Genomic DNA, 14,317 nt, shown 5'->3' on the forward strand with positions numbered 1-14,317 from the left:
ACTCAGAAACTGCACAGAGAAGTCTTTTCGCAATATTGCGAATCTTTCGTTCGCAATTTTGATAAGCTAAGATTCACTCCCAGTAGGCGGCGGCTTAGCGTGTGCAAAGCTGCTAAAAGCAGCTTGCGATCGAACAACTCGGAATGACCACCATGGTTTTGCCCAACTGCTAACAAATTTGCTGCGACAATCAGGTCTGAATTACCCCCTAAGCCAGTGGTTGCCAAACTTTTTTGAATCACGACGCCCTAGAGTATCAGAATTTTTTTCACAGCACCCCTAGGCCAAAAGTTTTTTATTGAGAGATGTAGAATAAATATTAAATGAAGTAAATTGTGTCTATATGTCATCCTTAGGTTCAATTGTGTGGTTTGGGACAGGAATTGCTTCTGTTTGTCCACATAGTTTATGATTGGCAGCCACCAGCACTGGTTTTGCCTATTACATTGACCATAAATAATTTAAATTGGTCCTGGACCACCAACCCAGGGCACCCCTGCAAGTGTCCTGAGGCACCCCAGGTAGACACGGCACACAGTTTGGGAACCACTGCTCTAAGCCTTGAAAAGTGATCATTTTCACAGTAATAAAGTACCAGCCAATCAGCTCCTAGCTGCCATGTTACAGGATGTGTTTGAAAAATGTCAGTTAGGAGCTGGTTGGCTGGTACTTTATCCCCGTGAAATGTATCACTTTTCAAGGCTTAGTACATCTCCCCCTAGTGCTGACTGGAGCACCCATGAAACAGGCTCTAGAGAGAACACTTCACATAAGCTCCACAAACATCTGACCAGTCTGAAATCCTGTGGCTAATATGGCTTCCAAGTTCCAACCTCATCTTCAGGTGGAGCCCATTTACCTTCAGTTAGGTTCTAGGATGCCTGAGCACCAATCCAGAGTCATTAGTCATTAGCCACAGGAGAAGATCTAGCATCACTGTAACTAGATCTAAGTGGCCTTTTATGTTGATACATTTATTCTCATCAGACCATTTATAGGATATTTTAGAATAAACATGGAAGTCTACTTTTTTTGGCTCCCACATAATCAATTGTCCATGATCTTAAGGTCATATTTAAACTAAATGTGGCCCTTAAAAAGTAGGTCTATGTCAGTGACATTGAATTGTTTCCATAGGGCCTTTCCAGACCTACCAACAGAACATGCTCATTTGTGTTGAGCCAGACAATGCCAAACCCAGATCGCTTATGCGATCCTTACTACAGTTTCCCAATGGTCAGTAAATTGCGCATGCGCAGGATCCGTTCTGTGCATATGCAGAAGGCTCCTGCGATCGCATTGCAGGGATGAAAATGCCTCTGACTGATTGACAGCAGAAGCGTTCGGAGGGAGGTTAGGTGTTGGGGAAAACAGGGGCATGTCGTCCCCATTTTCCGGGAGTGGCAAGTTCAAGGACTGCATCGCGTACGCAGCTTCCTTGGCCTCGCAAACCACACTGCAATGGCAATCATTACTGAAATCGCACAAATAGCCGCTTACCAGCCGCCTGCGCACACGCAGCGACTGTAGTGCGTGTGCGCAACCAGTCATTATGTGATCGCATACCGGAACGATGTGATCTATGATTTGGCCTCTTTGTATATCCATATAAGGGAAAAAAGAGGCTGAGACCTGCTGAAAAGAATTCAGCCCATAAAATTATTATTCCTATTTTCTTGCGATTTTGACTATATAGTCAATATCGTAAGGAAAGTTAGTGCAGATCGCAAGGTGAAAGTCACCTTGCGATCCCGATGTGATACCGATGCGCAGTCCCGCGAGGTTGGTATCGCAAGCCTAGATAGATTGACTTGCCTGCACAATTTTGACTATCTCGTAGAAAAGATAGTCAAAATCGTACATAGGGGGTAATTCTGAGTTGATCGCAGCAGGAACTTTGTTAGCAGTTGGGCAAAACCATGTGCACTGCAGGGGAGGCAGATATAACATGTGCAGAGAGAGATAGATTTGGGTGGGGTGTGTTCAATCTGCAATCTAAATTGCAGTGTAAAAATAAAGCAGCCAGTATTTCCCCTGCACAGAAACAAAATAACCCACCCAAATCTAACTCTCTCTGCACATGTTATTTCTGCCCCCCCTGCAGTGCACATGGGGGGTCATTCCGAGTTGTTCGCTCGCAAGCTGCTTTTAGCAGCTTTGCACACGCTAAGCCGCCGCCTACTGGGAGTGAATCTTAGCTTATCAAAATTGCGAACGAAAGATTCGCAATATTGCGAAAAGACATCTCTGTGCAGTTTCTGAGTAGCTCGAGACTTACTCTGCCACTGCGATCAGTTCAGTGCTTGTCGTTCCTGGTTTGAGGTCACAAACACACCCAGCGTTCGCCCAGACACTCCTCCGTTTCTCCAGCCACTCCCGCGTTTTTCCCAGAAACGGTAGCGTTTTTTCACACACTCCCATAAAACGGCCAGTTTCCGCCCAGAAACACGCACAAGGGTTGGGTATCTGCACACTCACTGTATGTTTTCAATAGTGTGAGTGTATGTGAGTCATCACCATACAATCACTATGTAGAACCCCTTTTAAATTTATCTTGAATAATATTTAGTAACGTGAGGGGGTGCTGTCAATTACAGTGTATATGTATTAGGATTGGGGGGAGAAGTAAGAGGAAACTGTATAGTTGACGCACTAGAAAGAATTAATCAATCATAAAATGTAACCTTTATTAAATTAATGTTAAAAATATATATGAGATTTCATTGACCCAAATTGCAGTGAAACATAAGAGTTAAAATCAAAACAAACTGACATATATGTGAAACCTACAAGATAGGAGCTGGTGAATAAAGAAGTTTAAAAAGCGTGTCCTGCGTGTATTTTATATATATCCCCTATAGGATTCTTGTATTCATTCAGAGAATCACCAATATTTAGTCCATTATAAGTGTGATTCTGTTTAATGTGATGGCTGTTACAACAAATAATAGTAGTAGGCACTCTTCTGGTGAGTGGTTCCAGAGAGTCAATACTATCTTGTGTGTATCGTCATTCACTCCACAAGAATGATCCCTGAAGGTTTCTCCCAAATATAGGGACTGTGAGTATCAGAGGATATATATAATAGAGAGTTAATTGGATAGAGTATGAGCCTCAGTTGTGGCCAAAAAGCATTTGTATATGATATACTATTAGATCAAGGTCAGCTAAGAGAATGGGTATCGAGATCTATGGTATAATCTCAGCACAAGGATATATGTACTATCCCACATTAATTATAACACACATGATTATCTGGGCATATATATGGGGAAAATATTCTTCGTCCGGGGGATATGGCAGTCCCCACTTCGTGTGGATTACTTTAAGGGATATAGCAGTCCCAATTTTTAATTTCCAGTAATCCACATATAAGGGATATAGCAATCCTCACATCTATGTGGGTCTTTTAAGGGAGTATAGCAATCCCAGATTATAATCTCTCATAACCCACATATGACCTAAATAGGTTCTATGAACTGTAATATAGTGCAATAATTCGAGTTTATTCTCTGTTTATTTTATTCAGAGATGCGAAGTTATTATTCATGGAGACAGCACTCCTATTCATAATGTACATCAACCCCATATATTGTGTCCCTTTAAATTATATGAATTTAACTGTGTGATTAAACATGCGGTGTGGGATAGTGCCTGATGCATTAAATACCCCTTGGGGACTGATATATAGGCCCCACAATCTATGTATATCAGGGAGTTTAACACTACATTAGTTAATATAGCTGCCAGTAAGTATTGCTTTATAGTGGCTGTAGTATGGTAATTTTATGCTACACTATTCTAGTATTCAGTCATACAACTATCATCTGTTTCCAAATGTTACCATATTGCCTGTTACAATATGGTGTGTTAAATGTTAATACTAGCACTGTCTCATCATTTACTCAAGATGTCTCTTTGTAACAACTTTATCCAACTGACATCTAAAGATTTTTAATCCTTCAAAAATGATCTGATTAGGAGCACCAACACATATTAATACTGATAATCTGTTGACATAGATTGAAATTCACTTAATTGCTGTTCAATATAAGTATGTGTCAGCTACCATCCGCACATAATATGGAGACATCAGCTGCTTAAGCAAAATTCACTTAAAGCAATTAAGTGAATTTCAATCTATGTCAACAGATTATCAGTATTAATATGTGTTGGTGCTCCTAATCAGATCATTTTTGAAGGATTAAAAATCTTTAGATGTCAGTTGGATAAAGTTGTTACAAAGAGACATCTTGAGTAAATGATGAGACAGTGCTAGTATTAACATTTAACACACCATATTGTAACAGGCAATATGGTAACATTTGGAAACAGATGATAGTTGTATGACTGAATACTAGAATAGTGTAGCATAAAATTACCATACTACAGCCACTATAAAGCAATACTTACCGGCAGCTATATTAACTAATGGAGTATTAAACTCCCTGATATACATAGATTGTGGGGCCTATATATCAGTCCCCAAGGGGTATTTAATGCATCAGGCACTATCCCACACCGCATGTTTAATCACACAGTGAAATTCATATAATTTAAAGGGACACAATATATGGGGTTGATGTACATTATGAATAGGAGTGCTGTCTCCATGAATAATAATTTCGCATCTCTGAATAAAATAAACAGAGAATAAACTCGAATTATTGCACTATATTACAGTTCATAGAACCTATTTAGGTCATATGTGGGTTATGAGAGATTATAATCTGGGATTGCTATACTCCCTTAAAAGACCCACATAGATGTGAGGATTGCTATATCCCTTATATGTGGATTACTGGAAATTAAAAATTGGGACTGCTACATCCCTTAAAGTAATCCACACGAAGTGGGGACTGCCATATCCCCCGGACGAAGAATATTTTCCCCTTATATATGCCCAGATAATCATGTGTGTTATAATTAATGTGGGATAGTACATATATCCTTGTGCTGAGATTATACCATAGATCTCGATACCCATTCTCTTAGCTGACCTTGATCTAATAGTATATCATATACAAATGCTTTTTGGCCACAACTGAGGCTCATACTCTATCCAATTAACTCTCTATTATATATATCCTTTGATACTCACAGTCCCTATATTTGGGAGAAACCTTCAGGGATCATTCTTGTGGAGTGAATGACGATACACACAAGATAGTATTGACTCTCTGGAACCACTCACCGGGAGAGTGCCTACTACTATTATTTGTTGTAACAGCCATCACATTAAACAGAATCACACTTATAATGGACTAAATATTGGTGATTCTCTGAATGAATACAAGAATCCTATAGGGGATATATATAAAATACACGCAGGACACGCTTTTTAAACTTCTTTATTCACCAGCTCCTATCTTGTAGGTTTCACATATATGTCAGTTTGTTTTGATTTTAACTCTTATGTTTCACTGCAATTTGGGTCAATGAAATCTCATATATATTTTTAACATTAATTTAATAAAGGTTACATTTTATGATTGATTAATTCTTTCTAGTGCGTCAACTATACAGTTTCCTCTTACTTCTCCCCCCAATCCGCCCAGAAACACCCACTTCCTGTAAATCACATTACGATCACCAGAACGAAGAAAAAACCTCGTAATGCCGTGAGTAAAATACCTAACTGCATAGCAAATTTACTTAGCGCAGTCACACTGCGGACATTGCGCATGCGCATTAGCGACTAATCGCTCCGTTGCGAGAAAAAAATAACGAGCGAACAACTCGAAATGACCCCCATGGTTTTGCCCAACTGCTAACAAAGTTCCTGCTGCGATAAACTCTGAATTACCCCCATGGTCAGTATCACAAGCATAGTTATCTTTGCTTGCGATACCGACCTAGTCCCTATAGCAGGGCTGGCCAAACCAGTCCTCGAGATTTACCAACAGTACACATTTTCCAGACCTCCTAGCTGGTGCACAGGTGTAGTCATTACTAATTAAGATGAGCTGCATTCATTCCTAACCGACAATTCTACAGATCTCCAGGAGGCCTGGAAAACATGAACTGTTGGTAGATCTCGAGGACCGGTTTGGCCAGCCCTGCCCTATAGCATAGTGAGAATCGGGGTTTACCCTGAATCTCCCCATGTGTACACCAGTGACGTGCGGTGAGGTTAGTGGCTGGGGAGGCACTGGCAGCTAACCACCACCCCACCCCCCATAGAGTGGGGGGGGGGAAAGTGTAGTCCCCCACACATCACTAAAACCAGCACCAGGCAGAACCAGCCAGGGGGGATAATGCCATAGCAGGGGAGACACTCAATGTGGGGTCCCCCTGCCATAACATTAATCTGCCCCCCAAGCTAGTTAGCCTAGGGACGGAATTCCTCGGAAAGTGGGGACCCCCAAAAATAAAAATGCTATGCCCCGCCCCCCTGGTTGTGGTGGGTGCGGGGTTCATTGTATGTTAATATTGTTCTTTACAGGTGGCCTACAGGTCCCAGCAAGCCTGCCCCAGCATGCTGGCACTTGGAGAACCACAAGTGCCAGCATGCCCGGACATAAAGGGCCCACTGGCACCTGTAGTCCACCTGTAAAGAAAATATTAAAATAAAACACCACACCATCTTAAAGAAAAAAGTTTTATTAGGGTCTTCACCTGGGGGCGGCGGCCTTTAAGCTCTTTTGCATGGCTGCCGCCTTCCCAGGGCTTCTGGTGTCTTCACTTGGGAGGCCGCCGCCATCCCAGGGCTTCCGGTGGCGTCTTCCTTCGGCGTCTTCACCTGAGAGGCGGCGGCCTTTAAGCTCTTTTGCATGGCCGCCGCCTTCCCAGGGTTTCCGGCGTCTTCACCTGGGGGGCCGCCGCCTCCCCAGGGCTTCTGGCGTCTTCACTTGGGAGGCAACGGCCTTTAAGCTCTTTTGCATGGTGCCTCCCCAGGGATTCTGGTGTCTTCGCCTGGTGGGTGGCGGCTGTTAAGCTCTTTTGCATAGCCGCCGCCCATCCAGGACCTCCACGGCGTCTTTCTTCAGGAGCTCTTCACTGCTCCTCCTCCTCCGCCGTCGGACTGACGTCGCTGCCTCGCACTGACTTATATAAGTCAGCCGGAGGGGGCGGGGCGATAAGGCAGCATACCGTAATTGGCTGGCGGCGGCCATCTTGAATTTTAAAAATGACACTGAGGCACCATTTCTTAAATTGGTACGGCTCTGCTGCCAAACGCTGCAGAATGGCCTGCCTGCCACTAATACTCTCACCTCCGCCGCCGCCTGCACCTCCGCCGTGTCCCGCCGCCCATAGATCCGCCGCATCCCGCCGCCTGCACCTCCACTGCACCCACACAGTGATAACAGCGGATCCAGTGACGGATCCGCTGGCCAATCACTGTGGCCTCACTGACAGGGGTGTGCTTTCATGGGTTGAAAGCACGTCCCTGTATGAAAGCGGCACTTCTAATGGTGCCACTTTCCCATGTATTTTCAATGGGCTTTTAATGCCCATGGCTTGGCCCCGCCCGTGTCCGCCCCTCGCTCCCACACCTTTCCCATTCACAACGGGAGGCACCACGATCGGTGCCTCCCAAACACATTAACATGGTAATAATGATTAGATTAATATAAAGGAGATACTTATGACACAGAATATACTTTATAAGTATCTTCTTTGTATTATTTTAATCATTAATGACAGGGCCTCCCCTGATTGCACGTCCCTGGTGTACACACCTTAAGCCTAGCAGAGACCCCTTTTTTAAATGAATTAAGCTAGGTACACAATGCAATAATCAGGCCCAACAGACGATTTCCGACCATCGGGTCCCATAATCTCATTGACATCTATTATTGCAAAATCAGATGGAACTGTTCATCTGACCTGGAAACAATGAGCAATATGTCTGTATGACTTCCCATTATCTGTATCACAGGGTGTGGTTTAGTAGATCTACAGTAAAAAGATAGACAGTCAATAGGTCCATCCCAAATGGTTGACAGGGTCAAAAGGTCAACAGGGTCAAAAGGTCGGCACAAAAATGGTTGACACAAAAATGGTCAACACAATTTTTTTTCGTTCCATTTTGTACGTTTCACCATATCTCAGCCAAATCAGTGGAAAAGTGTACCCTTGTGGGGTCGCTTCACTCGCCATGCTTTGAGCACGGTGCTTCGCTCCACTACCGCTGCTGGCACAGGGTACTATTCCCAATCGTAGTCCACGTGTATGGCAAATAATGAAATAGTAAAAAACTAAAAAACCTTGTGTCTACCATATGTATGTTGACCATTGTCAAGTCGACCTTTGAACCTGTCGACCGTTTGACTCTGACGACCATTTGGGGTTGACTAATTGACTGTCTAAAGTGTCTATCTTTTTACTATAGATCCATCAACCGGATATCTGTCTCTCATTACTGCCGATAGTTTATTTAAAAAACATGACCTTTGGACAGATAATCGGTCAGGATAGAGTGATACATCACTAGTGTGTACGTCTGTAATAGGATGTTCTTGAGATCGATTCTTTGCTGAGAAAATTGTCTAATCATTAGGGTCATTTGTCTTTCAGGTGTATAGGTAGCCTAAAATCCATTTTACTGTGTTATATATAGATTTTCCTCCATTCTTGCTCAGTATGCAGAGCCTTGCTGCGTTGATGTAGTGAAGCCAGGTAGAGTACAGTGGAGACATAATATGCATAGGATGTAATTTCACAGATTATTTTGGCATCATACATATACAAGGCTGGTGACGGGCCAGGATAGGGCCAGGTGCAGGCTGATGCTGGCTGTCTTTGTGTGATATGTACAGGAAGAGGAAACATGGATGAAATATACAAGCTGCATTGTTCAAAGACAATGCATAAACACATGTGAAGTATAATGTCTCTGTTACTGCCTGACATTGATAAGAAGTGTCCTAACATGTGGGGGAGATGTTTCAAATAGTGTAAATAGGGTAGCGTCTAGTTACCCTTCTTGGAGAGGACCTTTCCCATAATCCTCTGGGTCCATGTCACCAACTATTTGGAACAGTAACCTATGGCGAGCTAAGCAGAGCGGAGCAAGACACCGAGCTTGAAGCGAGCCCGCGAGGGTACAGTGGGGGGTAATTCCAAGTTGATCGCAGCAGGAATTTTGTTAGCAGTTGGGCAAAACCATGTGCACTGCAGGGGAGGCAGATATAACATGTGCAGAAAGAGTTAGATTTGGGTGGGTTATTTTATGTCTGTGCAGGGTAAATATTGGCTGCTTTATTTTTACACTGCAAATTAGATTGCAGATTGAACACACCACACCCAAATCTATCTATCTCTGCACATGTTATATCTGCCTCCCCTGCAGTGCACATGGTTTTGCCCAATTGCTAACAAACTTGCTGCTGCGATCAACTCAGAATTACCCCCATGGTTTTGCCCAACTGCTAACAAAATTCCTGCTGCGATCAACTTGGAATTACCCCCAATGGTGCATAGATTAAACAAAATAACCTAAAACAAAATGAGAATAGAGAAATAATTCACTTGCTGTAAGGGCAAAAGTTCTCATCTGGTTTCTCGTGCAGTCACTTCCCAGTCCTTTCCACGAGGGGAACATAGACACAACCGTGTAAAGAGTGGAGAAGTGGACCAGGGGAGCAGCTGTCCATAGCAACCTATCAGCTTTAATGTAGCATTTATCAAGTACAGTCTATTAAATGATAGGTAGGAGGTGATTGGTTGCTACTTCTCAACCTGTCCTCTTATAATGTCTGATACATCTCCTGTATTATCTTTGATACATAATGATGTCAGAGGTTTTTAAAGATAAATACATCTTTACCAGCTGTTTATAGAAGAATCATTGCGATCTTGAATGTGAATTTAAAGGCTTGGAGGAGAATTCTGCTAACTCTCCTTCAATTGCCCTTTAGTACATTCTGGTGATACTACAATAATGTGAAAAAGGCAAGGAAACACCCTTTTTCATATTATTTTAGTAAAATTAAGATTGATAAATAATATTCCCGTAAGTCTACCAAAACGCTATATATATTTTATACTACATGTAACCACTTAGAGGCCTTATAATGTGCATTATATTGTTCATATGACATAAGTATATTTGACACTGAAAATAATGCATCTGTTGACACCCGCTGTGTTTGCACATAGCATTATATGTTCTGTGTCGTCTTACCCCCTGCAGGTTGCTGGAGGACATTTTGCTGTTTACTTCAACTTTGGAGAGCGGAACTATGTGATCAGACTGCCAGATCTGCGAATAGATCACGGCCAATGGACGCTTCTGAACCTGGAGCGTTATGAGAATGTATTCACATTACGTATTGACAGAGGGGGTGGTGTCCGAGAAGTAACGTCTGAGGTTGGGAAGAACGGGCTGTTTGATGCTGATACATCCAGTGTTTTGCTAGGAAACAGCTTACCGCAACAAGCAGAGAATGGTTTCCAGGGTAAGTGACGCGGCCTGGTCATTTTAATACAGATCCAGCACAAATATGAAAGAGATGTATCAACTTTTAAGGAGCAAAATACTCCTTGGTTGCTATGGGCAACTTCTCCACTTGTCCACTGTAGGAGGCTTAATACACATCCAGTGACTCAAATGACAGCTGGCTCCTGATTGGACGTTTGCTTCAGTCAGTCATGTACAGTAAATTTCCTTCAGTTTTCCTCTTATGGTGGAAACGACCTTTAAGAAAGATATTTTTCTATATAAATATAGATTGCCAGAATAATGGATAGAAATTTTGCAACTGTTTTGTGTTTTCCCCTATAAATAAAAAACACATATTAGTCCTTATTCAGGTTTGTTAGCAGACCCAAAAAGTAAGCAACTGGGCAAAACCATGTGCACTGCAGGTGGGGCAGACGTAACATGTGCACAGAGAGTTAGATTTGGGTGGGGTGTGTTCAAACTGAAATCTGAATTGCAGCATATAGATAAAGCAGTCAGTATTTACCAAGCACAGAAATAATATAACCCACCCAAATGAAATCTAACTCTCTCTGCACATATTACATCTGCTTCCCCTGCAGTGCAACATGGTTTTGGCCAGTTGCTTGCTTTTTTGGTTTGCTAACAAACCTGAATAACCCCTATTATTATTACAATGGTACACCACCCACTTACCAAGGAGTTTAAGATTCACTAAAGCCTATAGAAAGGAAAAATGGAGTGTTGCTGATTGCAACCAATCTGATTCTATAATTTATCTAGTACACTCCAAAAAATGATAGCTAGATTATGAATGGTTGCTTCAGGAAACACCTCCAGTTGTCCTTGTTTTAGCAGCTCTGCTAAATCTACTCCTGGACACAATGGAATGACGTGTCATAAGCATTGGATTGCTAGGTCAGCCTGCCCCAGATGAAGCACACAGCCTGCCCAACTGTGCAGTGCTGAATACTCTTGTTTAATGTGTCTGGTTATATATGGCTTACTGGAAAACCCATTTCAGTTGACTGTTAGTTAATATAAAGTGTGCTATTAATTTACCTTTCAGAGGTACTTGCTGAACTTTGCCTTTAGGTGTCTGCAAATGACGCCATGCTCAGAGGTGTTTGTTTACATTTTATCAGAATTGGAACAGGCTGGGAATATAATGTTCCTTGGCTGCAGGATGGTATAACATCAGCAATGTTCTCTTGTGTGTTGTCTATTCTGTTGATGAGTGTTTGTATTCTGAGACTGTGGCTTGTGTGCACAGGATGTCTGCGCGACCTACGCATCAATGGACACTGGCTGCCATTGGGTGAGGAAGGGAACGAGCACAGCTCAGTGGTCAGCTTGCAGGGGATCAGTAATGGCTGTCACACGGACGTGTGCAGGAGCCTGCCTTGTCCGTCCCATCTTCTCTGCATCGATTTATGGAGAAAGCATGATTGCAGGTACGCTCATAGTAATGTAGGAGATGTCCCCAGTCTATTCCTACTGTGTATGACTGTGACAACAGTAGTTACACAATCCACAGGCATCTGCATCATTTCAATGACGATGGAATGTAACCAAAGTATTTTGCTGTTATCCTTCAATTTCAGGGAACCAAAGTGTTCCAGGGGGTACTGTCTAATCGGGCAGTTTTATTGAGGCATTTCCCACTGGAGCTTACAGTCTATTTTCCCTGTCATGTACACACCATGGAAAATGAACCTAGCAGTATGTACAGTATTGCCCAATGGGAGAGAACCAGAACATCACATGGAGGAAATAGCACTCCACGCAGATGAATGTTAGGTTTAAAAGGCCCCAGTGCTTCCTTGCTCATAGAATGTGACTGCTTGGCTTATAAAGCTATAGCTGTGTCTCTCCGTGTTACATTGTGAGGTTGTATTATATAGGGAACTGATTGGGGAAATATAATGAACACCTTATATGTGCCCTAATCTAAGGCTGCGGATGTATGTATGTACTGTAATTACTGTTTGTTATTTGGTGCACACAAGCAAAGCCCCTTTGTTTGCACGAATGTTCGACGGAACTAAGGGGGTCATTCCGAGTTGAATTTAGCACAGCTACGATCATTCACACTGACATGCGGGGGGACGCCCAGCAGAGGATTAGTCCGCCCCGCATGTCAGTCCCCCCCCCCCCCCCCCCCCCCGCAGAAGTGCAAAGGCATTGCACAGCGGTGATGCCTTTGCACTTCAAGAGTAGCTCCCGACCAGCGCAGCTTCAGCGTGCTAGCTGGGAGCTACTCGTCGCTCCCCGGCCCGCAGCGGCTGTGTGTGACATCACGCAGCCGCCGCAGCCCGCCCCCACAGAAGGTCCGGCCACACCTGCATTGGCCGGACCGCGCCCCCTAAACGGCAGCTTAACGCCGCCGTCCAGCCCCCTCCCGCCCAGCGACCGCCTCTGCCTCAGAGTCAATCGCTAGACAACAATGGCTGCCATGCACCGGCGCACTGCGGCACCGGCGGATGCGCAGTTCCGACCCGATCGCTGCGCTGCGAGAAACTGCAGCGAGCGATCGGGTTCGGAATGACCCCCTAAATGCAGATATTTGCCCTATGCCGAGTCGCATGCAGCTATGCGACCGCGCCGTACTGTTCCTTATGCTTGTGTAATACCTGTCATCGTAATCCACGTGCACCTGCTACAGCCTTATACCTAGTACAAGACGTCAATCTGAAATCAGATGGCTTTTTGCATGTGCACAACTCTGCCTAGCCCGCAGCTCCACCTACCAGCCTGTGACATGCCCTCACTCAACTTCACTTACAGATGTGTCCACTTTCCGTGCATGTACCTGACACAAAATGCCACACTGTGTTAGCGTTCACACCTTGCAGTCCTATGGGATTGTGGGTGTGAATGCTGCACACGCACCCACCGGCGGGCCCCCTTTGCACAGAATACATGCGGCAGCGTGTTGCAACACGAGCAAGGATGTAAAAGGACACATCTGTTCATGCAAACGCCCCTTTGCCACCCAATTAAGCCCCTGGAGCCAGAAGTGGAGATGCACCTGTTTTGCATAAGACTCTCAATCGGCCGTAACCGCAAATAATTGCGGACGCTCAGGTACGGAGCATACAAAACAGCCTTGCATGCAACCCTCCACCAGCTCCACTCTTTACCTCATACCACAGCAAGCTCACTAGGACACTAGTTTACAGTGAATGCTGGTTCAGCCAACAACATGGCTGCCTTTAATGTGTGGGGCTGACAGGAATACCTAAAGTGAAATGTTGAGGTTGGCACTCATCATCTCATGTTGGTGATACAGCCACTTTATCCAACATTGTGTTTGTAATGTAAATTGAATTCTTCTTGTTCAGATGCCCAGCAGACAAAGTGGAAGTGATGAATAATGTAACAGGGCAGAAGCAGTGCCACCCGTCACCCTGCACAAAATGGAGCTGTAGGAACGGGGGCACTTGTGTGGTGCATTCCCAGAATAAATACATCTGTCAGTGCAAGAATGGATACAAGGGGAGGGTCTGCGAGAACATGCACACCAAGATGGGGAAGTCTATCGGTCTGAGCTCAGGATCCATTCTAGCCATCAGTATGTGTCTTCTGATCTTCATAGGTGAGGTGGCGGCCATTTTTCTCTTCTGTGGGATGGTTTTTACATGTCACCTGTTTTGTAATATGAAAGCGCAGTGGCTGACAGCGTGTTAAAAATAGAATGGACCGCATGTAACTATATTTAATTTGTCAGACATAAAGATGGACTTTTGTTGCCCCCCAAAAATTATCTAAATGTGACCAAAAATGATATATTTCCAGTTCAAAGGGAGATGTATCAAAGCTTGGATAGTGGAAAGCGATAAACTACCAACCAATGAGCTTCTGACATTTTTCAAACACAGCCTATAAACTGACATATAGAAGCTAGCTGGTTGGTACTTTATTTCTTTC

At 43.8% G+C, this 14,317-nt stretch overlaps 1 protein-coding gene across 1 annotated transcript in view; it reads left to right on the forward strand.

Moving 5' to 3' along the window:
- LOC134929667 (neural-cadherin-like) overlaps positions 1-14,317 on the forward strand; it is a 236,307-nt gene that overhangs the window by 218,156 nt on the left and 3,834 nt on the right. The window contains exons 29-31 of the mRNA XM_063925248.1: positions 10,139-10,403; positions 11,661-11,841; positions 13,732-13,985. Coding sequence (XP_063781318.1) covers positions 10,139-10,403; positions 11,661-11,841; positions 13,732-13,985 — 700 coding nt within the window. The remainder of the gene's footprint in view (positions 1-10,138; positions 10,404-11,660; positions 11,842-13,731; positions 13,986-14,317) is intronic.

Source organism: Pseudophryne corroboree, chromosome 5 (assembly GCF_028390025.1).
Source record: "Pseudophryne corroboree isolate aPseCor3 chromosome 5, aPseCor3.hap2, whole genome shotgun sequence".
NCBI lineage: Eukaryota > Metazoa > Chordata > Amphibia > Anura > Myobatrachidae > Pseudophryne > Pseudophryne corroboree.